At 45.1% G+C, this 22,419-nt stretch overlaps 1 protein-coding gene and 1 non-coding gene across 3 annotated transcripts in view; both read left to right on the top strand.

Annotated features, from left to right (window-relative positions):
• Positions 1 to 9,074: 9,074 nt before the first annotated feature.
• On the top strand, positions 9,075 to 9,156 carry TRNAS-AGA (transfer RNA serine (anticodon AGA)). The gene has a single exon. It is a non-coding gene; the product is annotated as a tRNA-Ser (tRNA).
• A 67-nt stretch (positions 9,157 to 9,223) lies between these two features.
• HS1BP3 (HCLS1 binding protein 3) overlaps positions 9,224 to 22,419 on the top strand; it is a 54,104-nt gene continuing 40,908 nt past the window's right edge. The window contains exons 1-2 of one of the 2 annotated variants that reach the window (XM_055714077.1): positions 9,224 to 9,408; positions 14,563 to 14,728. In XM_055714077.1, coding sequence (XP_055570052.1) covers positions 9,368 to 9,408; positions 14,563 to 14,728 — 207 coding nt within the window. In that variant the 5' untranslated portion in view covers positions 9,224 to 9,367. The remainder of the gene's footprint in view (positions 9,409 to 14,562; positions 14,729 to 22,419) is intronic. The other variant, XM_055714076.1, reaches the window with a different exon arrangement.

The raw sequence follows: 22,419 nt of genomic DNA, 5'->3' as shown, positions 1-22,419 counted from the left end.
CATGGATAAATTCCCTTAGCCTCCAAGGCTGATGGCCATGTACAGGGTGTCAGTTGAGAATGGTCCCTCGCCTGTGTCAACAACTGAACTGCCCCCAGGAACCATTCAGCACATGCCAGGGATCCTTTTAGCAATGTGACAGTGCTGACGTTTCTCCCTGGTATTATTTAATTTACCTATGTAAATGGAGTGCTTGGAGACCCTGGAGACCAGAGTAGCTGATGAGCTTTTGAGTTGGAAACCTAGCTCCTTGTCATGATTGTCTGTAGTCTTGCCTTTGTTCCTTCAAACGCCTATTCCAGCAAGGTTGCGGTGAACCTTAGCTATGCAACAAACAGTGGCTTTTCTTTTGAAGAAAGAAAGGTCCAGACTTTTGGTATTTGCTGGTGAGCTAGAAAGTTGGCAGCAAGAGCGATGAAGAGCTCTGCCCTGGAGATGGACCTAAGCCAGCACTGTCCAGGTCTTTGGGACAGCCACCCTCCCTCACATCCCAGTTTTTCCCCACTCTGTAGTTAAGGGTCCCTGCCTCCCTTGCAGGAATCTTGGGCAAAGGATCAAGGAAATACTACAGGTATATTTCCAACCTTGCACACGGTCAGTACAGACATTCCTGATGGAGTCCTGGGAAGGAAGAGCACCTTCCATGCAATCAGTTTTTCCATGATTCCTGAATGTCCCTTTCTACTTCCCAGCTCAGCACAGCCCAGATTGTGTAATGCTTGGGTGGCATTTATCATTCTGGTTTTGTAATCATACCTTTGCAGACCTGAGTGACTGATTTCAGTAGAGGATCCAGCCATATGAAGAGGGATTGGATACAGCTGGTTGTAGGACCAGCTAGAACAACGTGGTCTCTCAAGGAGGCTTCATTTCCCTTCTCAGTCTGACTGTTTCTCTCCACAGGTGGTTAGTTGCTGCTTCTTGTGTTACAGGAACCTGAAAACTTGACTCATAAGCAAAATATCCAAAGTGTGTGCTACGACATTGTACTATAAATGACTACATCTATCTCCAGAGCTGTATTTTCCTCTGTCTTTCTGAAGGACAATCATCCATTTCTATAAAATCTCCAACACCTGTATAGTATCATTGTAGTAGTTACTGTTGTGGAGGAGTGTGGTAAGGAAGCACTTAGGGTGGATACATTTCATGTGATCTACAACACAAATGTGAGATTTGCTAGACATGCATCAGTTATACCACTCTTCTAGCTCCAGAGACCACATTGACTTGATTTCCAATTACTGTCATAAGTACATATATATTTGATGCACATGAGGACACCAGCTGGTGACACCTGCTTCTAAGGTCATGAATTTCAACCATTTAGGTCTCATTCCATTGCCCACACACAGATGCTGTAAACTGAGACATACCAGAGATCCAAGACATCTGTCTGGAGATGCAGACATAGCACAAGACCAGCATGAGACCCATAGCCCTCTAGGGTAGCAGCTGGAGGCCAAGTGGGATACACCAAGGTCTCTTCAATGGCACTAAACCATAGCTGAGCAGCTGAATTGAGACCTGAACACTGGAGCTGGTTGCTACATTGCCCCTATAGCCACTGGAGAAAAGCAGGCACTTTTAGGGCACAAATCATCGTATCTTGAAGTGAGCACCTGAAACAGATCCCAGTACTCCCAGAAACACCCTTTTTTCCATTAACTACAAAGCCAGTCTACCAGATCAGCACAGAGGAAGATGCTGAGCAGGTCAAAATCTAATTTTCAGCATGAGTAATCTCACTGTGTGTAATGGATAAGCAAACTGCTTTGTAACACCTTTACGATTGGAACACTAATATCTTCATTAAAACCCACAGATTTCAGAAGCCCATGCCCATGACCTGGTGAAACCCAGACTATGATTGCCAGCCACTTTCTAAGTAACAGTCAGAGTGTCTGACTTAAAATGTTTGTTGTAAAACATCTGTGATAAAAACTCAGTTCCTGGATTAAATAGCATTGACCTGGGAAGATCTTTACCTTCCTACTACATCTGTGTATGAACAACTGGTTGATGAGTCAGATTGTACTGGTTGTGCTATGAGACAGAGGCACACTTACAGGTCTCCTTTGACAAATGGGTAACTCTAGCCTGGCTTGTTGTCACCAAGAAACGTTTGGGTTGTTGCAGTCTTTCATAGCAACTGCCAAATTAGTTATCTTGAATTGAAAACAGAACAGCAGAACTATTGTGACTCAGTTTACCAAAAGATCTGTATTGTACTTCCCTTTTACTTCCATCCCACACTGGAGGTACGCAAGAAGTCACTAGCCTACTGGCAAGCCAAATCAAACAGGTATCTGCTGAGTTTATGCTTCAGGCTTTCCCTTAGATGGACGCAAATGCTGGCCTCTCACCTCTTGAGCTGCCAGGATTTTACAATAGTTGGAGGAGCTGAAAGCTGTCCAGCCATCTCTTCCTCTGTTGTATTTGGTTAAAACTGGCCATCGGGTTATTACAGCGTTATTAGGTGGGGAGCAGACAGCTAGACTGGCAGACACATGGAGCAACAGACAGACAGAGCAATTGCACACACCTTCTTTTTTTAGGAAGAGATGCTGAAGTATAACCTACTAGCACCCTCTTGCCTCCTAGCCCCTTCTCTTTTCCTTGCTACTTCAGAAAGTTGAAATTTTTCCATTTGGGAGAATTTCAGTCAGGTCCAGAATCACTCATAAAATGGAGGAATTGTTCCAGCAATGTCCCTGGAAAGTTTCCTAATTTTAAAAAGAAATCCAGGCACAAAATCTGGCCAGCTCTAACATGGCTGGCTTGAACTGTGTTGTGATGGGTAGTTCAGCAGAGGAGCCTGCATCTCCAGGAACCTCAGCCTTTTCTTACTCCTGCAGGCAGGATCTTCATAAAGGGAGTCAGCTCCACCCTTCATGCAGGTAATGAGCAACCAGGGGTCAGCACCAAAGTCAAGCAGACCTTGGGCTCTTCTTTATCTGCAACCAAATAAATTGGCATGGACATAAACACTTCCAGAACTTATTTGGTGGGCATGAGGGAAACCAAGGTAAAGTCCTTGGGCAACAGCTTAGGTCGTGTGTGTGGAGAAGATGTACTTGAAAAACTTGGCAATGTATTTGGGAGTCTACCTGGAAACTTGTGCAGTTATTGACTGTTCCTTCACCTTTCCCTGATCTGGGGAAATACTCTTTTCATTGTGCCTATTTGGAGAGCCAACTACCCCAAAACTATTGTTTCTTTTTGGGGGGAAAAAATAGTCTACTGTATCTACCTACTGTAGATGTGATTTTTGAATATAGACAATTTTCTGTATTTTTAAGGCTTGATATTATTAAACTAGGGCAACTCATCTTTTCTTCCTCACTAACTACCATGAAATTTATCCATGATTTACCTAGGACCCCAAATTTAAGAGAGATGGGATTTTAATTCCAGGGCTGCAGCAGGTTAAGAGCCAGGTTTATCTTTCACCAGGGATTACTTATGGTTTCTGCTAGATTATTCCTGACATGTGGCTCATCATATCACAGGTTAACTGTTTAAGGGTGGGGTGGGGGGAGCATGAGGCATAATGAAGAATGGGTATATAACTCTCCTCCCTTCTCTCCAAAATAAATCTATCCTGAGTTTAGGAGGTATGTAGATAAAAAGGCTGTTTTGACAGGCTATCAGCAACCTTACCACATCATATAACAAGAGTGAACGTTAAATCCAACATTTTGGCTACCTTTGAAACTCACAAAGAAGCCCAGTCCTAATATAAAATCTCCTGGTGATTCACATCTGGGTTTTGTAATTGTCATCTGAAAACACACAGTGGTAGGAGTGATAAGTGATTGGTCATCTCACTGGAATCCTAGTACTCTAGTGCAACCTTTTTCATTAATCAAATAATATTGTATTTCTCCCAACATGAATCAAGGCTGAAAAAATTTCATGCTCAGTTTTTAAACTGTGTTTTCATAGCCATTTATTTCATTTTTAAATATGTTCCTCTGTCCTTGCTTCCCCCAACCTCCCCCATTTTATTTACTATACCCTAAGCAGGGCTCCTATTTCTCCTCATCCTGCCATGATTACAGGCAGAGTCCTCTGCCAGAGATTCAAGAATTGGTGGAAAATTCCCCCTGGGTTTATAAACTCACTTTTGTTTGCCTGCTGTCTTGGGAGAGATGAAAAGCAAATCCACGATCTGCCAAGAATCACACCCAGGCAGGGATGCAATGCTGCAAGAGCTGGTCCCTGCTCTGTGTACGGGTGACAGACGTGACCCTGGGATGAATTCATGGGGTCACACCTTGGCTCTGATGGAGACCCCTGTCCCTTTGTGCCCTCATGGGGAACAGAGGTATTAAACTGTAGGGCTGCAGGCCTTTGCATTGAACTGAATGAACGGATCCCAGCCACAAATCACTGAATATTTTAACAGGCTTTGGGAGGTTTTTTTTCCTTACTTCAACCCTTTGTGGGAGTTCAGGGCTTGTCTGAAGATGGCCAGTGGGCAGTCCTCCAGCACATGTGGTGAAAGGCTACCTGGTGCAAATGTGCTTTTTCCATGTCCCAGCCAGGGCTGAAAGGACAGGGAGGACTGTCCCCTTCACCTCTCAAGTCTTGGGTCTCCACTACAGCTGCTCTCCAATGCACTCCTTGCTGCCGGTCTTTACCTTTGCCTACTCACCAAATGGGTCCCCAGTTTGGCACAAAGCTGTTCCCCAAGAAGGCCAGGATTTGGTTGTCACTTTATCTCACAGGCATTGGACCGCAAGCTCTGCAGAGGACTTGGCTATCTCACAGGTGTCAGATCACAAACTCTGCAGCCACTTGCCAGCCCCCAAGCCTTCTAAGCTTGCCCACCTCCTTGCAAACTTCTTTCACAGGTTTTTTAGGTTGCCACGGGTAGGGCCAAGGGGGGAGCTTGTGAGTCACATCTGGCAAAGGAGAGCAAATGCATTTGTGCCCCTTTCTGAGTTCTGGGGAGGGGGATGATTGCTGCACCTCCATCATTTTTCCCTGTACTTCCTTGCCTGTCCTGCCCCAGGCCAGTGGAAGCAGAACGATATATTCTTTGGCAGAAGAGCCCAGTGCTAATGCAGGGAGAGGTCACGGAGAACAGGAGCTGTAGCCTGCTAATTTCTAACCTTTAGCATTTCTTTCTTCTCCCCCTTTTTCATCCCACTCCCACTTGGTCCCCTACAATCCTCTTCATGCTGAGGCAAGTGGCTGAGAAAACTCCTCTGGGCTATGTGTCAGTGAAAGGCTCTTAGTTCAGCTGTTGGAAATAAAACTGTGCATAAAAATTAAATACAAACATCAGCCCCAACTGCAAATGCAGTCATATCATTACTGGCTTCAGCTCCATAGGAAATCCCAGTGTAACTAGTCCCAGAGTCAGGTTTTGAGCATGAGCTGAGGGTTGGACAGGAGGCAGTGGGATCACCTGTGCAAGTAAAGGGTGCAGGGTGAGACCTGCACCAAAGGGTGAGACACAGCTGGGGACCACAGGTGGCACTAGCGACCTGTCCCTGGTCCATAGGTTGTATTTGAGTGCTCTCTAGTGGACAGAAAAATGAGTCCAGAGGCAAACACAGCTGGCGCTCGCTTTCCCTGAACGGAAACCCTCAGCCGGGGTGTCTGTGCAGTGTCTGGGAGCAGGGTTTTGGAGGGCGGCTCCAAGCAGGATCTTCTTGGTCAGTGACCGTGCAGGGCAGAGGTCTGACGTGGGAGCAGTGCAGGGTTGTGGGGGACGCACACCTCATCGGAGGTAAGAGCTCGCACATGGCGCACAGGGTAACACCCCAGCTCCTTCCCTGTTACACGGCCCTTCAGTGCTTCTCCTTGTGTGGAAGGAAAACCCTGCAGGGCCTGCTCCTACCTGCTCAGTCAGCAGGTAGAAGAGCAGATATGTACTGTGGAAGGAGAGTAGAAACATTTTTTGGTCATGAAAGGAATTTCTTGAAGAGGTAGGCAAAATAACACTTGGAACAGTCATTTTTGACCTTGCCTTATCTAATCAGAAACCACTGAGGCTCTGTCCTGGTTTCAGCCAGGATAGCATTAATTTTCTTCTCTGTACCTGGTACAATGTTATGTTGATGGTGTTGCTAATACACTGACATTTTTACTTGCTGCTAAATAACATTTACACTAAGTCAAGGACCTCTCAGTTTCTCAGGCCCCCCCAGCCAGCGAGAGGGCTGGAGAGGCATGGGGAATGGGGAGGGGACACAGCCGGGACAGCTGAGCCCAGCTAGCCAGAGGGATATTCCATACCACTGAATGTCATGCTGAGTATATAAACTGCGGGCGGGGGGGGGGGTGGCTGGGAGTGGGGCTGATTGCTGCTTGGGGACTGGCTGGGCATAGGTCAGTGGGTGGTGAGCAATTGTATTGTCTATCACTTGTTTTGTTTTTTTCCTCTTGGATTTTATTCCTCTCTCCCTCTCTCTCCTTTTCATCACTATTATTATCATTACTATTATTGCTATTCCTATTATTATTACAATAATTCATTTTATGTCAATTATTAAATTGTTTTTATCTCAACCCACGAGTTTTACCTTTTCCCTGATTCTCCTCTCCATCCCACTGAGGTGGGGAGTAGTGAGCAAGTCGCTGCGTGGTACCTGGTTGCCAGCTGGGATTAAACCACAACAGACTGTAACACAGTACCACACATACCTGCAGTAAAAAAATATGGAATTGTGTATGGGCAGTTATTCTACACAAATCCATTAATGGTTTTGTTACAGAGGTGCTGCAGCTATGCATAAGTCAGGCTACTGAATGAAGACTGCATGAATATGTTGATCCAATTTGCTGAGGGTCCAGAAAGGAACAGAAGAAAAAAAGGAAAAAAAAAAAAGAATGGATAAAAAAACCCTCAAGCAACCCACCAAACCAGTCAGCACTGGAGAATTAGGAGGCAGGAAAAAAGCTGGCAGTCCCAAAGAAAAGAGCCTTGAAAATTCAGAGTTTCTTACTCTTCACTCATACACAGTTGAACTGAGGGAAGAGAGACCCATGAAGGTGCGAGGAGCAGCTGAGGGTAACCCAAATATTGGCAGGAAATAGTAACTTCATTAGTGATGACTGTTACTGGTATTGGTTCTCAGATTCACTGCACTTTCTCCCATAGGCCTCCCCTTGCAGGTTTCCAGTTGACGATCAGCTACACTAACGAGTCCCAGTGCCACTGTGCCTGATGGCCTGGGCGCAGGGTCTGGCCAACACTCATCAGTGTGGTCTTTCTGCCAGGAAAAAAACATAAATAAATGGGTCCAGTGGAAGATATTTTGTATGTAGCTTCCAAAGCAATATGGGAATCAAACTCCAGATATTCCGAGAGTTTGCTTCTGAAAAAGGCAAGTTTGTTGCTCAGCTCCAGCAGACAGCTCTGTCTGCATATTACAATTTTCTTCCATCGGGTTTGATTTTTGTGCACCTTTTGCTGAGATTCACTCTTCAGTCAGCACCTGATGAAAGACCCTGCTGTAACCTCATGGGTAAGTCATCTAATTTTTTCCACAACTTCAGAAGCTAGCAACACCGAGGCATTTGTTTTATTTTCCAGCTACATGATGCTTTTGATGATATGGGCTGGGGAGTCATGAAAATGCCACGTGATGAGATTTGCTAAGAAATCAGATAAATAGGCAGTGCTTGGACTTCTCCATGAGCACCCCAACGTGGCACGCACAGCCTCTCAAGGTCAAAGACAGGACCCAGCAGCATACTGGGGCTGAGCAGACACTTCTGTTTGGGGAGAAAAGCCCCAGTCTGAAGCATCTTCACAGGCACTTGGCGATGTTTGGATGGACACTGCTCAGCAAGTGTGACAAGTGCTGCCTCAGCAGGGGCTCACAGCTCAGGTCCTGCTCTAGTTTTGCTGTCTCGAGCAGCAAACTGCCAGCTGCTTACTCCTCGGTACTATCTAAATAAATTGATCATCCAGGGAGCCAACCGGCAATAAAAATGCCATTAGAGTAGTAATTCATTTAGATATATAACTATTTAGGATATACTCATGCTTTCAGGAACTCCAGCCCAGAGCTTTGTAACCCTTCAGAGGCCACAGGAGAATGATTCACATTTCAAAAGCATTTTTCAGTGGCTTGCGGCACTTCTGGCAACCGCAGCTCCTGCGCCAGAAAAGCTGCAGCCCTGTGATGGTATTCACACTCTGCTTAACAAAAGGTTTCCAGGGGCAACAGCCAGGTAGAGAAAACAACCGGGATTTAGCAAGGCACTCCACTTACAAAGTTTCCTTTTTTCGTTTGTTTTGACTCATGAGTTTCAGGCCCCAGACTTCTCCTTTCACCCGAAGCTGCAGAAGATTGTTCTGTACCTGCCACCTTTGGACTCTTTACAGACTTCCATTGCATCCCCAACTCCTCCAGCTGTTTCCTTCCGGGATGAAAAGTCCTGACCTACTCACCGCATTTTGTTTTAGGGGCTGCTTCTCTCTGGGGGCACCCCTGTGCGCCGCTGCGGGTACTCGGGGTGCAGAGCCCTTTTGGGGAGCAGCTGCACTGATGCAGTGGCAGCGTCTGGCTTCTATTGCTTTTCTAATATTCCTCAGCATCTCCTTGGGTTTCTGCTGTGACATTGAGGCAGACAGCAGAAAGCTGTGCCTGGCATGGTTGGTTTTTTCCTCCGCGCTTCTCTGTGCAGAGAAGCACTGTGATAAAAGCAGCACCCAGGTGCACCCATGGAAAGGAAGCTGGGCTGCCCAGGCCAGCGGTGAGGGGCAGCGGGGAGAGCAGCTGCTTGCTGCTTTCTTTCCAAAGTAGGGGCTGGAGCAAACGGCACCTGCGGGCATCCCCGGGGGTAGCGTTAGGTCCGCGGGGGCTTGCAGTAGCCGGCGGGGGACAGCGGGCTGTCTCGTAGTGCAGCCAGCGCTCTCAGGCGGCACCGTGCCGATTGTTTTAAGGCAGACGGATGCGTCCGGGCTGCTTCCACGTAGAAGGAGCGCACAAGGGTGCCGCCGAGACTTGGGGGAAACGTTTTGGTGCCGTAAAAAAAAAAACAACGAACCAACAGGGAAGCGGGGGTAGATTAGTGGAGCTTCCGTGCCAACACAGCCGCCCGTCGGTGTAGTCGTGGCCGAGTGGTTAAGGCGATGGACTAGAAATCCATTGGGGTCTCCCCGCGCAGGTTCGAATCCTGCCGACTACGCAGCAGGTCGCTTTTTTTCACCCCCGGCCCGGCCGTTTTCCTCCCCCCGCCCTTCCCGGCGATCGTTTTGCACCGCAGCCGCCCGCCGGCAAACATCCGGCAGGGCGGCCAGTGCCAGCCCGGGGGAAGGGGGGCGGGACCCCGTGACGGCGGGACGCGGCCTCTCCAGCCGGGCCGGCACCGCTCCGGAGCGACTCCGAATCCCCGAGCCATGCAGTACAGCGCGGCGCCCGCCGTGCTGGTCACCACCAGGTACCGGGGAGGGGGCCGAGAGCAGCGACCCCGCCGCGAGTTGCGGAGCCGCCCGCTGCGGCCTTCCCGTGGCGGGGCAAGGCCCGCGCAGCCGCCCCAGCGCCGGGGGCGGGAAGGGAGGGGAAGGGAAGGAGCGTGGCGGGCGGCGCCTCACGGGGACCCCGGGCGGGCACTGAGGGGCGGCCGAGGGGCCGCGGAGGCCGGGACGAGGCCCAGGTGGGAGGCGGGTTGGTGGTGCGGGGGTTTGTCTGCGGGACGTCTCGGATTTGTGCGGTTTCTCGAAGTGTTTTGGCTGAAATTCCACAGCCGGGAGAGACCCCTGTTGCCCGGCCCGGCCTGTGGGACGCCCGCCGTTCGGTCCTTTCTTCCTGTGGTAACTTCCACATTGACATCCTTTCCCTTCCGCATTGGCACGGCCGGGGACGCAGCCAGTGCTCCCACCCTCTGGAAGCATCTTTCCTTGTCAGCATGGCGAGGTGGGCGGGAAGGAGCTATAACTCGTCCTCAAGCGTACGCTGGCGTCTTTGAGGTGTGGTGTCGCCTGCTTTTGACTGGCCCTGCTCCCGCCGCCATGCCCTTCCCATCCCTGCCCACCGGGCCACAGGGAGCCTGGCTGGCTGGCAGTTAGGCCAGCGATGGGCAAAATAAGTTTATTCTGTTTTCCCACATTTGTGACACCATGCCCGAAGTGGGTGCTCTTTTCAGTTGCATTACATTCTTACAACCTGTATTTTCCTAGACGTGTCAAATGATCCTTCAAGAGAAATGCTTCAAGAAGAAAATGCTTGTGGCAGTCTTTATAGAAAAATTATAGAGCTATATCTCTCTTTCTTTTTTTTTTTAACCCACCACAAGAGATTTGAGACCACCTGTAAGCAGTTTCCGATCAGATGTGACACCAGAAGCAGAAGTGTTGATTCATCAAGGTCCTGGCTCTCACACCTACCTCCTAGGACATAAGTAGCACCTGTGTCAATCACATGAACTTCAAAGCCATTATTTTAGTCCTTAAATATTTGGCTGTATCAGGGCCTGACTTCCTTTGGAGCAGTGGCGTTGAACTTTCAAGTGTATCTGACTTCTATACATGTCTTCTAGGACTAACTTTATATTATTGTATATTTATTTCCAATATTTATATATTGGAAAGGGAAATCTGAACACCTGGATTTATTTTACAGTCAATAGACTTTGCCACTTGCAAATTGTCCCACCAATACTGGAATGCTTTCAGTGATAAAACTAGCTATATGCATCTGTGTGGAATAAAGGCTTTAGCAAATGAATGTATTTTCTAGTTGTGAGGTAAGATAGTTCTGACCTTTTACACTCCTTTTTACAAACTGGGTTTGGGAATAGGATTCCTAGTTGCTATGTTAATATAAATAAATATGAATCTGTATATTGTAGTTAAGACTATACAGAGAAATAAAAGTGTTTGCTGGCTAATTTGTGATTGATACTTTGCCTGCACTTAGTGAATAAACTAGTTGTACAAGTTTTTTCTCCTTTTACTATGACCTGGGTCGTCACAGAGGCTGTTGGAGCTGAGTGCTGCTGATAGGGCTGGCTTTTATCAGGACAGAAAGTGCAGAGTCTGCTCTCCTGGCTACACAGACACTGGAATAAAGTTTCTGTCGTCACAGCACTTGTAGCTCTTTGCTTTGCTTGCAATGGCTGCTTTCCCCCCTTTCCCATCTTGGACTTTCAGCACAGAAAGCAGATTAATTAAAGTACAAAGCCTCTACATTGTATGCAAATAAAAAGACAGGAATGAAAAGCTCTTCTGTGGCTCTTCTGTGAACTGTGGAAACTGCTCTGTTCAGCTGACCTTTATATAATTTTTCCTTCCTCTGTCCTGTGCCAACCCTGCATGATCTGATTATGCAAGCACAGTGATATTGGCATGAATGGTCTTGTATTCAGGTGAAGTAATTCATGTTAGGGAAGTTAACCATGTGCCCAAGCCTCCCCTGAACAATCTGCATTGTAGACAAAAGTGTAACTGAGAGATACACAAGTCAGGTTTCAATAAGGAATAGAAGCAATAAACGTGTATGCCATTTAAACAGCCAGCTTTCTCCTTTTGCTTCTTTTTTCAAAGCTACTACTGTAAAAATAATTGTGTTTGATGTGAAAAATGCAAAGAAACTATTCTCTGACTTGGGATTTGTAGGTGCTGCTTCTGTTTTAGTAACAATAACACTGTCAAATTAATTAAAACCCTGGGACTGCTGATTTTGAAACTAAGACATTACAAGGGCTAGTGTGCACTTTGGCTATTAGGCTGTATCTGTCTCAGCCTCCCTGTTGATTTCTGTTAGTTTAGAATCGTGTTTTAAAAACTACACAATCCTGTTGCTATGGAAAGGATAATAGGGGTAGGTTTCCTGTAAGAGCTGAAAATGAAAGTGATCACAAAGCCTAAAGCAAACAAACAAAATGTAGCCATTCCCTCTAATCGCTTTCCATTACAGTCGTTTTAGCTCAGACTTTGAACAGCTTTAAAGGAAGAACCCTGGGTGTAGTTAAGGTACTTACTACATGACATTTTTAGAACTCTTTGATGCAGCAACTCTTTTAACAGTGAAGTTGTGGTTGTGCCATCTCAGAACATCTGTTCATGGTTGGTATTTTGAGCTAAGTTAAGGCCATTCAGGAAGGATGGTTTACTGGTGGTTTTTCCTTTTATTTACATCAGAGGTGAAAAGCAGGTTAATTTGTCATTTGTACTCCGTGGCTGTGTTAACAGAAGTCAGTCTCTCATGAGTACCATCTGACAGACCTTTTTGCTGTCATAGCTGCAGTCACAACTTCTGAGTGACTACGCATCTGGAGAGCATTTCCTCTGCTGCAGGTATATTCTAAAAAAACCCAGATCCAACTCATTTTATTGGCAGGTGTCCTCTGAGTTAGCATTTTGGCTGCCACTAAAGGAGACAACACTCCAGATAATGACTATTACTTACAGGTTTGACAGGCTGCTGTGTGAAAGCCAGGCACCTATGTATTTATACATAAGCACTATTGATTCTGTGTTTAGAGCCCAACAGCATGTAACTGAGAACAAAATTTTGTCTGATAGTGTAAAGTCAAGTCCTTAACTGGCAGAAAATGAGAACAGAATCAGAGCAAACAGATGGCAGTCGGGTACCTAGTATAAAATCTTGGCAACAGTAGAGCTCTTGTTAAATCCATAATGTTTTAAACATGGCTTGCAAATAGGATTGGGTACAAGTTGGGCCTGTGCCCTTGTATGTTGCTATCCAATTTATAAAGAACTGTTGAGGTGCTCTCTTTAAAAAGTTTTTATTCAGTTTTGCATTGGAGATACAGAGGTTGCCTTCTTGGGAAAACTCAAGTTTCAAAAGAACTAGTCAAGTTTTGACATGAGAGGAGTCTTTTGAAACTTTATTTGAAACTAGATTGTTTAAATGTCTTTAAAGTGTATTTTAAGTTTGTACACCTCATGTATCCTTAGGCAAAATGGCATCTGTGTTAATATATCTAAATTTCCTAAAGAGGCAAGAATGCTGCTAGACACCTCTGCAATCTACAGGAAGTCCAGGGAAGATGGGACGTGACATTAGCCATACGGCTAGGATTAAAAAAGAAAAGAAAAAAAGGCAGAAAAAATGTTCAATGAAAATAAAATTGTGGGTTTTTTCTTAAACAGTCCCTTCTGATTTCGTTAAAAAACACTTATGCACGCATAGGAAGGATGCACTCAAAGATAAGTTCAGAGAGTATTCAATGCTCTGGATGATAAACTTCTTTCTGATTCTGGCAGAACACTTGATTCCAGTGACAGCAGTAGTGAGTGTGCTGTGGCTTGGCGTAGGGCTAGCTTTGGGGAAACAGTCACTGTGGTTTCCAATCTACTGAGACAGACTTTATTTCATTAGATGTACAGTTCTCTTGTGCCCCAGCAGCAACTGCTCAGTCTTACTCTTGATGTGCGAGGACTATAATATGATCTTGGCATTCCTGTTGCAAAAATGTCATAAATAATTGTTGCATGGGCATCCAGGGGGGAGGTGACACCACGGTTCAGCGGATCTGAAGCTGGCAGGAGAAGAAAATGCATTGAGTGAACTGCAGCAACAGCTCCCTTGTTGCATTTTCCTCCAAGAGGAACCATGGGTGGTTCTGACTGTTGGCAACTCTCAGAGGTTAATGCTGTGATTCTTTGTCTACTTTAACTCATTACGCAAGGACAAGTGGCTTTGTTTCCACTGGGATCTTCTATGGGAAGGCTGAGATACTTTAGCTAGTGTACCCTTTCTGCTATTTGGCAACAAGACTATCAATCAGACAGTCAAAACCAGAAGGCAGTTCAAAGAGATCGTGTACTCCTTTAACTTGGTTAGTCCTGGTAGGTGTTTGTCTAATTTTCTTCAAGGACTTCCACAGATGGAAACTGTGTGGTTGGCACAGCAGTCTGCTTCAGCACTTCTCTTTGTTTCAGGCTTTAGTCTAGTTCCCTGGTTGGCTCTTAACAAACCTCAGGTTGTCCCTGCTCTCCAGCAGGCTCCTTCTTCCTTTTGTGGCCTTTTTCAGCTGTTGTCTCTGCCGCTCCTGGGTTTGTCCTAAGAAAAGGAGATGTGGACAGGGCTTGACATGAATTCTAGTGAGCGGACCCTTGCTTCACAATAAACTGTAATGAGAGGTCATGAGATCTTCTCATCTGCCCTGCTAGGTAGGACAGCACCTTCAAATCCTGTGAGTGAAGTCCTGTTCTGAATGAATCCACATCTGTTCCTAGAAATGCTATGTTCCTGGCATTTTGTCTGCAGTGGCCAGTGGCAGATGCTTTGGGATAGAATATAGCAGGGGTCCTCAACCCCCCCCACCTCCCCCCCCACCAGGGGTTGAGGGGGGAAACCAAGCAGCCGCAGATGGCTGCCTGCCACTTCATCCATGCGCCGGACCCCTGTTTAAAAAATTTGAGGACCCCTGGAATACAGGAAGCAGGCCATGTCCAAATTTGTATTGTTGCAGAGTAGGAACAGTGCTGGGGTAGGATCGTCTGGTGTCCTGTTGAAATATTAGTCTTCACGTTGACTTTCTCAAGATTTCAATTGGATCCTAGGAGAGGGTCAGTTAAAAGTCTTTGTGCCAGTGCCTGAACTCTGCATGTATTTTCTTCCCTAGGCAAATTCAGAATACGCACACGGGGCTGGATTTGTCAGTGCCAGAATACCGGGAAATCCGGGGGAAGATGATGTCTGGCCATGTAGAGTATCACATTGTTGTTGTTACCCGACTGGCTGCCTTCAAATCAGCAAAGCACAAGCCTGAAGATGTAGTTCAGTTTATGGTAAGTGTTTAATCAGTGCTGTGTCAATGATAACTTTTTTAATGAGCTTCGATTAACTATTTTGGTCCTGGTGTAGCAGATACTTTGTCATCACAGCCTCCCTGGGTCAAGGTCCTTGGTAGGACAACACAGTCTGTACCATTTCTGCAATAGAAGTATTATACATATGTTAATTGAACTTTTTATTCCAGGAGCTTAAAACAGCAATGACTCTGGTTGCCTTTAAGGCATTTTGCATTACAGGTCAACAAATAGAAATTAATTAAGCTTTTTATAAGTCTTGCTACAAAATTAGTTTCTCTGATAGGCGTATCAGCACTGGGACTTGGTGCATAAACATGAAATAAATATATAATAGTCTACGTGAATGGAGAAAGAATCATGTGAGGCAATAACAGGAATTAACCTGGCAGTAGGGTTATCCTTGACCTATTAGCCTTGACATGGCTTTTAAAATCCTTAGAATGAGAGTTTTACAAGGAAGTGTCCATATAAAACATTATTGAGTTGAATTGTCTTTTTCACGATACCTGCAGAGTAAAGGTTTCGAAACATAGCACATGAGATTCATTTCACCTGTTTTAAAGTCACCTATAGCATGTGCATTACCACTTAAGCTGTCTCACCTGGGACTGCCTATTGAGTCGATGGAAAAACACGCATTTAGGGTACATTTAATTTGATCTGTTTTAGCTGTCTGCTGAACTGCTCCCAAGAAGTGCGTTTCTCTGCCGATTGACTATAAAGGGACTCTAAGGGGAGGTACCCTGTTGCACGCTATGGACATCTGCTCTTTTTTTGATGTTTTGAGGATAACTGTAATGTCAGTGATGTGAGTGTGTGGTTACCTGCTAGACCATTAGCCCTAGTGTAAGTCACACTCCATAGAAGGTAGCTCACAAATGGATATTTACAGTCTGGTTTGCAGATAAAGCCACATCTGTCAGTGTTGTGAAGAGGTGCATGGTGAGGAGATCTCACACATTTATTGCACTCCTAATGCTATATATAACTTCATGGTAAAAGCAGCAATGCTGGTGTAAGAGTCTCTGTTCTCCCTTTTTGTCCCTGACTGCTTGTTCTCGCTCCTGCAGTGTTTCCTTCTGTGTGTCAGTGCCATGTGGCTGTTCTGTGATGTCAGCTGAGGAACTGGTCCTGGCTAAAAAATGGGTATTTGGGGGGTTGTTATTTGTTATTCAGTACTAATTTACACCTGTTTCTTGAGCCTGTGAGTTGCACAGCCCCATTAAAGTTTGTTTAGGACAGGGGAAGGGCCAGACAGGCAGATAAGGGAAGGGGATATAGAATTGCTTTTTTTGTCTGCAGCAATGCCTGCTTGTATTATGTGATATTTCCATGCAGCTCTGTTCAAGAAAGAGCCTGACTAAACCTGAGGTGTTAAATGGGCTGTTGTCATCTAACATTTTGCTTCATTTAAAAAAAGTACATAAGATCAGCTTGTCTGTAATGAGGAGAAACAGAGTTCCTACTGTGGCCCGCCTGCTCGCTGAGATTGTCCATTCCTGTGTCCATTCTCTAGGAGGATCTTCAGCACTTATTTGCTCTTGTCAAGTGAAATGAACTTTTCTGATTTCTTCTCTGGTCAGAGCTCCTGACATTTCATTCTTCATAAAGAAGAAAACTGGTGTAGTCTGACAGGAGTAACATTTGTCTCATCAGATCTGGTATTTTTCACCTGACTAAGTCTGATGTATTATGTAGTTTGGTGTGTGAAAGTAATTTAAAACTATGAGCTGGGAGGTTGGAGGATGGAAGCTTTGCATCAATTCATTCTGATGAGTCTTTTCTGTATGTGTTACTGGGAGGAACAGAGGGATTCACCTGTCCTAACTTATCTCTCTGTAAGTTGGATATTTTCATCTGTCTCTCCGTGCTTTTATGGTCAATGGAGAGTAAGGGAATGAGGTGACTCATCCTCTGGGAATGCTTGTCTTCTTTAACCGTAAAGGGAAAGCATTCTACATTTTAAACAGCTGGGACAGGGGGCTTTAACTCTAGGCTAAAATACTTAATACTCAATTGAGTTGCACACAACTCACTGTTTATACCACCAGAGGTTCCCTGGGCTTTTCCATCTAGCCTTCAGAAGGTTGTGGGTCTCCTCTAGGTCCTGTGTGATACCTGCCTGCCCGGCACAAGCCCCTTGGAGACCCCAAATCATCTCAGATGGCAAGAGATGCCTGTCTTCAGGCAGAACATTCTGTCTCTATGATTAGATGTCTGCATTTGCTGTGGATTCCTAAGCTCCCATCCCAGTCAGTGCAGTACTGTTGAGAATATAGCTGAGCATCTAAAGTGGGGGGAATCCATTTTGCATAACATACATGGTACCATGTGAGAAACCTTAAGTTATCCTAGGTGTCTGCACAGGGCTAGCAGATGTGACAGAGGACATAAAGGCATTGGCAGCACCCTGGAGCAGAATGAAGTGAGATGCAGTACACCATCCAACGTACCGCTAGCTGCCTGTGTTCAGGTGAGTTCAGTTTCAGTCACATCTTCCCAAATGTAGTGACTATATCTGACTGTGATGAGAGCCGAGGAGCCTCCTGTGTGTAGGCAGTTGTCTTAACCCAGAGGCAAGTCCCAACCTTGTGCAGCCAGGTGAGGTGAGTTGCACACGTAGCGTCTGTGTTCTACTGGATGGTGTACCAGCACAAACAAGAACCATGGCCCTTCCCCAGAGAGTTTGTCAGTGCAGTGTAGGAGAAGCAGGTGGCTGGGGACCAGCAGAGAAGAATGAGGTTACATTAGGCAGCAGATCTGACACGTTGAATTTGTATCACAGGGCAGAGTGAGATGAGACATCTGAAGGAGGAGAAAGAAAAAACTCTGTGCCTGTTCTGCCTTCCCAAGTATGGGAGCAGGATAGGAGAGGGAACATGTTTTTTTGCTGTTGAAATTGTCAAATTTGAGAGGTTGAAGGAAGGAGACAATGTAAGTTAGAGAAGATGGGTAGGCATGTTAGGATTTTCATTGGTTCTGGATATGTTGAACAGATTTTGGCTACCTCAGAAGCCAGGTCTGTGTTTTGAGACCTTTTGTCTTTCTTATTCCTGGTTCCCCTTTTCATGAAATACTAGCTCAACTGATTTTCCTTGTCTAGCTGTTCCACCTGCTTCCAGTTGCAGTGGCTGCTTTCCACACTCGTGCCCTAGGTGGCAGCAAGGAAACTGGCTTTGTGTGCGTTAGGCTGTGAGCAACTGCAGGCAGCGATGTGACTGAGCAGAATTTATTTCTCAAATAGCTTCCCTGTATGCCCTGGAAAAAGATGGTGAGCAAGACAGCGTCCTGCAAGTTAACTGTGATCTGTGGGCTGCGATTTAGACCACACTGGATCAAGATATGTTAAGGGCCTGTGACCAAAGCCAGGTGAACATCAAGAAGATTTCAGATCTGACCTGTGGAGTTACTAGCCTTGACTGTGGGTCTAAACAATCCAGAGTTTCCCGTTCCCCAGCCTTAATGGGACTATGCAAAATCAGTATCATAACGTTTTTAATTGAAATATTTCTGAAGCATTAACAGAAGAAGAAATTAACTTCTGTGATGACTTTCAGATCCAAATTCTTAGAAACAGGAAGGATTTTTTTAATTAAAAAAATGCCATTTGTAAAATAGGGCAAATGGGTTGCAGAACTGCTTAACCATTAGGTTATATTTGGTAACTGAAGGAAAAGTCAGCTGCATTTCTTTCAAAGATCAGAATACTCTTGCCCTATTGAAAGAGTGAATTTATTTTTATCTTTGGTACTGCATCAGAGGTACTGCTGCAAAGGTGTTATTTAATTATTGCCTGACGATCTCCCATTTTCTGTGAGAAGGAAAGGCCTTTTTTTTCTTAAATGTGTTTCTTCTAGCCACACCTTACCTTTTTTAGCAATTAACTTCTCCCTTCACAGCCTTATTAAAAATCTACCCCGCCTATAGTGCCTTTTCTTTCTATCTGTGCCCAATTCAATTGCCTCTTTTTCATAAGTTATGTTTGTTAGCCAAATTCTTTCTTTTTTAAAGCTAAACAACTAACTGCTGGTGTTTGACAAACAGCACATTTTTGGGAGGAATTTGCTATGGAACTGTCTTCCTCTCATTAAATGAGGGGGTGTAAGTATGTGGGTGTGTATTCATCTATGTTTTTATGATTGCCTGTTTGCATATGTTGGCCTTCTTTCTGTGGGCCTCAAAATCTGTGTGTTGGAGTTGCTACTTCCTGACCATACAGGTATGTTGTGAAGATAATTCCTTCACATTATAACCTCTGTGGTGTGAGGGGGGGGGGGGGGGGGGGAAATCCCTGCTCAGTGTAGCAATAGGTTCAACAGCCATTAAGAATTTGTTGATTAAAAAGAAATATTAGAGTGCTTGCTCTTCTACTGGGCAAAACAGATGGGGAGAACAGCATGTGATCATGTAATTAAAATCTACCATAATGCATACCCACGAGGTCACCAAGCAACATTAATTCTGGTATGGCTTGAATTAGGAGTGTACAAGTGAAGGCTTGGTTTGTGCTGTATGTGAGAAGGGATGCTTTTGATTCCTACATCCAAAGCTAGTGGTTGTTTTAAAGTACAGTGCTGCTTCATCTCAATTTTCTGCAAGTGTTAAGAAGTGGGCTTTGTGAAAACAAAGTCACCGTAGCCATATGTTTTTCAGTAAATACTATAAAATGAAGAGTGCTCTTCACTAGCATGCATTGGCTGGCCAAAGGGCTTGAGTTAGCTTTGAGATCTCCATTTTCTTGAAATCCTTGCAGTAGATATAAAGCATATGAAGTTGGGGTCAGAAATGGGGCATTAAAAAGAGCATTAAAGGGGAAGGAAACATTGAATCTCATTAATACCGAATGGGATGAAATTCTATGCACAACTGAGAGTCCCAGCCTGGTATCCTACAGGCATTCTGGTGTGTGTACTCATGTATGAGGTTCTCATGATGAAGGGAACAAGGCACATGCATGAGATTTGAGGGATTAGCAGCAAACTTCAGGCTTTTGCTTTGAACTTCCCGGTGGTTTTCCTAACCCTCTAGCTATGTTTGATCATATTCAACTTACTTATATGTTCCTGGTGAAAAAAAATATTCAACCCATCCCTGTCTCTTTTTAAGTTCTATGGTGGATATTAATTGTTACAGGCAAATAGGGTCTTGACCTGGCAAATATGCACATGCTTTGCTATATTTGCCTGATTAAATCTTTTGAAGTGAAGTAGATTAAGCCTTTGATATTGTGACTTGACAGAACTCCTTGAAGTGCGTGCACTCACACTGACTTACAGGTGGTGGGCGTTTAGCTCCACAGTATTCACAGAGTTCAGTTAGAGGCATGAGGTCAAGACCTAGAGGAGTTACAGGAAGCAGAAGGAAAATATTTGAATATTAATCAGCTATGACTTTGTTTACTTAATAGAATTGATAAAATGGATTTTAAAGCCACATTTATTTTTTATCCTGACATTTTGGGCCATAGAATCCATCAACTATTTTCAAAGGCTTGTGAATGGTAACCAGAAAAAGCAAGATTTAATTTTGTTACATGCTGATATGCCGTTCTCCTGGAAAACTGTCAGAGGACATCAAGTTAAAAGTGTCCGAAATTGTCACAGCAGAGCACTGCTTTCTGACTGGAGAGGTGTGAGAATGCTCTGTGATGCTGGGGCCTCAACCTGAGAAAATACACTCTGCAAGACTTGGCTGGTGCTTTGTAAGGCCCCTGCATGGCCTCTGTGCTGCTGCATCCAGCTCTGGTTTCCCTGGTACAAGAAAGATGTGGACCTGTTGAAGCAAGTCCAGAGGGGGCCGTGAAGATGATCAGAGGGCTGGAGCACCTCTCCTGTAAAGACAGACTGAGAGAGTTGAGGTTGTTCATCCTGGAGAAGAGAAGGCTCAGGGGAGACCTTACAGCAGCCTTTTAATATATAAAGTGGGATTATAAGAAAGGTGGGGAGAGAGTTTTTACCAGGGCCTGTAGTGACAGGACAAGGGCCAACAGTTTGAAACTGAAAGAACGTAAATTTAGATTAGATATAATGAAGAAATTTTTTTATAGTGAGGGAGGTGGACAGTGGAACAACTTGCCCAGCGAACTGGATGCCCCATCCCTGTAAGTGTTCAAGGCCAGGTTGAAAGGGGTTTGAGCAACCTGATTTAATGAAGGGTGTCCCTGCCCATGGGAGGGGGGTGGATCTTCAGAGTTTTTTTCCAACCCAAACCATTCTGTGATTCTAAATATATCAGTCTGACGTTGTTGGATTCAGCCAGTCTGTCTTCTGCATTTCCCGCACAAGGACCAGGGTAAAGATAGCAGTAGTGTTGAGCGGAGATGTAGAGGAGCCAGAAGCAGCCAGGGGTTGAGGCAGAGGGACAGCAGGCGAAGAGCCTCAGCGGACAGGGCCTTGCAGAGGCCAGCATTGGGCTTAGGTAGGTGGGGAATGGTTTAGGCTGGAGGTTTAACAGCTTGCCTGTGTGGTAGGTTATCCCAGCAGAGGGCATCCCCGCACTGCTGGATATGAGCTTGCATGGTGTGCCGCAGGTGTGGGGTAGCTGTTGGTGTGCTTTGGGTGCAGCCTTACCGCACTCTCTGCGCTGTATCATGTGTTACGGTCGTGGTGGTGTTCAAAGCCCACGCAGATTCACAAAGGCTCAATTAGCGATAGGATGCGAGGGTGTGCGTTCACTTTATGTTCAATGGTGTAATTAGACATAAATTGAGATTTAGGAATAATTTACAGCGTCTGATAGAGGAGGAATAAAAATTAAGCAGAGATAGGAGTAAGTTTGTGTCTCTCAGTTCAGCGTTACTTTTTGGGTGTTTTAAAGCTGTTTTGGCATAGTCTTGTTTGGCTGCTGACTTGTAATACTTTAAGACATCAATTTGTTGTTTATTATGAAAATTAACTAGATGTTAAACATTTTTCACAAATCAGACTTGATTTGTTTTTTCTGGGTGGAGGGTAATATTGTTCATTCTTTAAAAAAAGTACCAGTAAATTCCTCACTGCCCTTACATTTGTGTTTACACAGTGGTTTTGGGAGAGGATGTGGCATTATACCCTGTTCAGAGTGCTACTGGGACCTAGCAAACTAGAAATGTAAAACAATTCAAAAATTCCAGAGTTGCTTTCCTCTCTGGTTTTGTGGTATCTTTCAGAAGGAGGACTGCCTTATTCTGGGAAGATCTCTTTGTTGCCATCACTTTAGTGCTTGGCTGCCGAATTGTGTGTCAGATCCTGCATGCAGGGCACAGTGTTGCTCGCATTTACCTGTGCTGCTTACAGGAGACAAGTCTAAAATTCTTGTTTTTCATTCCCCTGACAACTCAGGTTTGCTTTTGTGCTTCAGATCTTTCTTGTAGGGCTGCTTACCATTTGTGACTGGACACTGAACCCACAGTGAACATTTTACAGCTGGAATGCAAATAGTTTTCAGATCAGCTTGTTTGGTTGATAATTACTGCAAAAAGCAGGGAAGCATGAAAGCGAAGGTGGTTATTACTCTTTATGCCTACATCTGATTTAGTAAGCTAGTCGAGGTGTGTCTGTAATGTCAGGACCTGTTCTCTGGTCTGGAGGGCAGCTAGCACATGCTAGCTGCATCCATAGTATTAAACTTCCACACCATTTGCAGCGAGCATTAGTACCCAAGCTGGCTATTGTGTGGTCTCTGCACCA

This window comes from Falco cherrug, chromosome 6 (assembly GCF_023634085.1).
Source record: "Falco cherrug isolate bFalChe1 chromosome 6, bFalChe1.pri, whole genome shotgun sequence".
Taxonomy (NCBI): domain Eukaryota; kingdom Metazoa; phylum Chordata; class Aves; order Falconiformes; family Falconidae; genus Falco; species Falco cherrug.
This window is presented reverse-complemented; position numbering and strand designations above follow the sequence as displayed.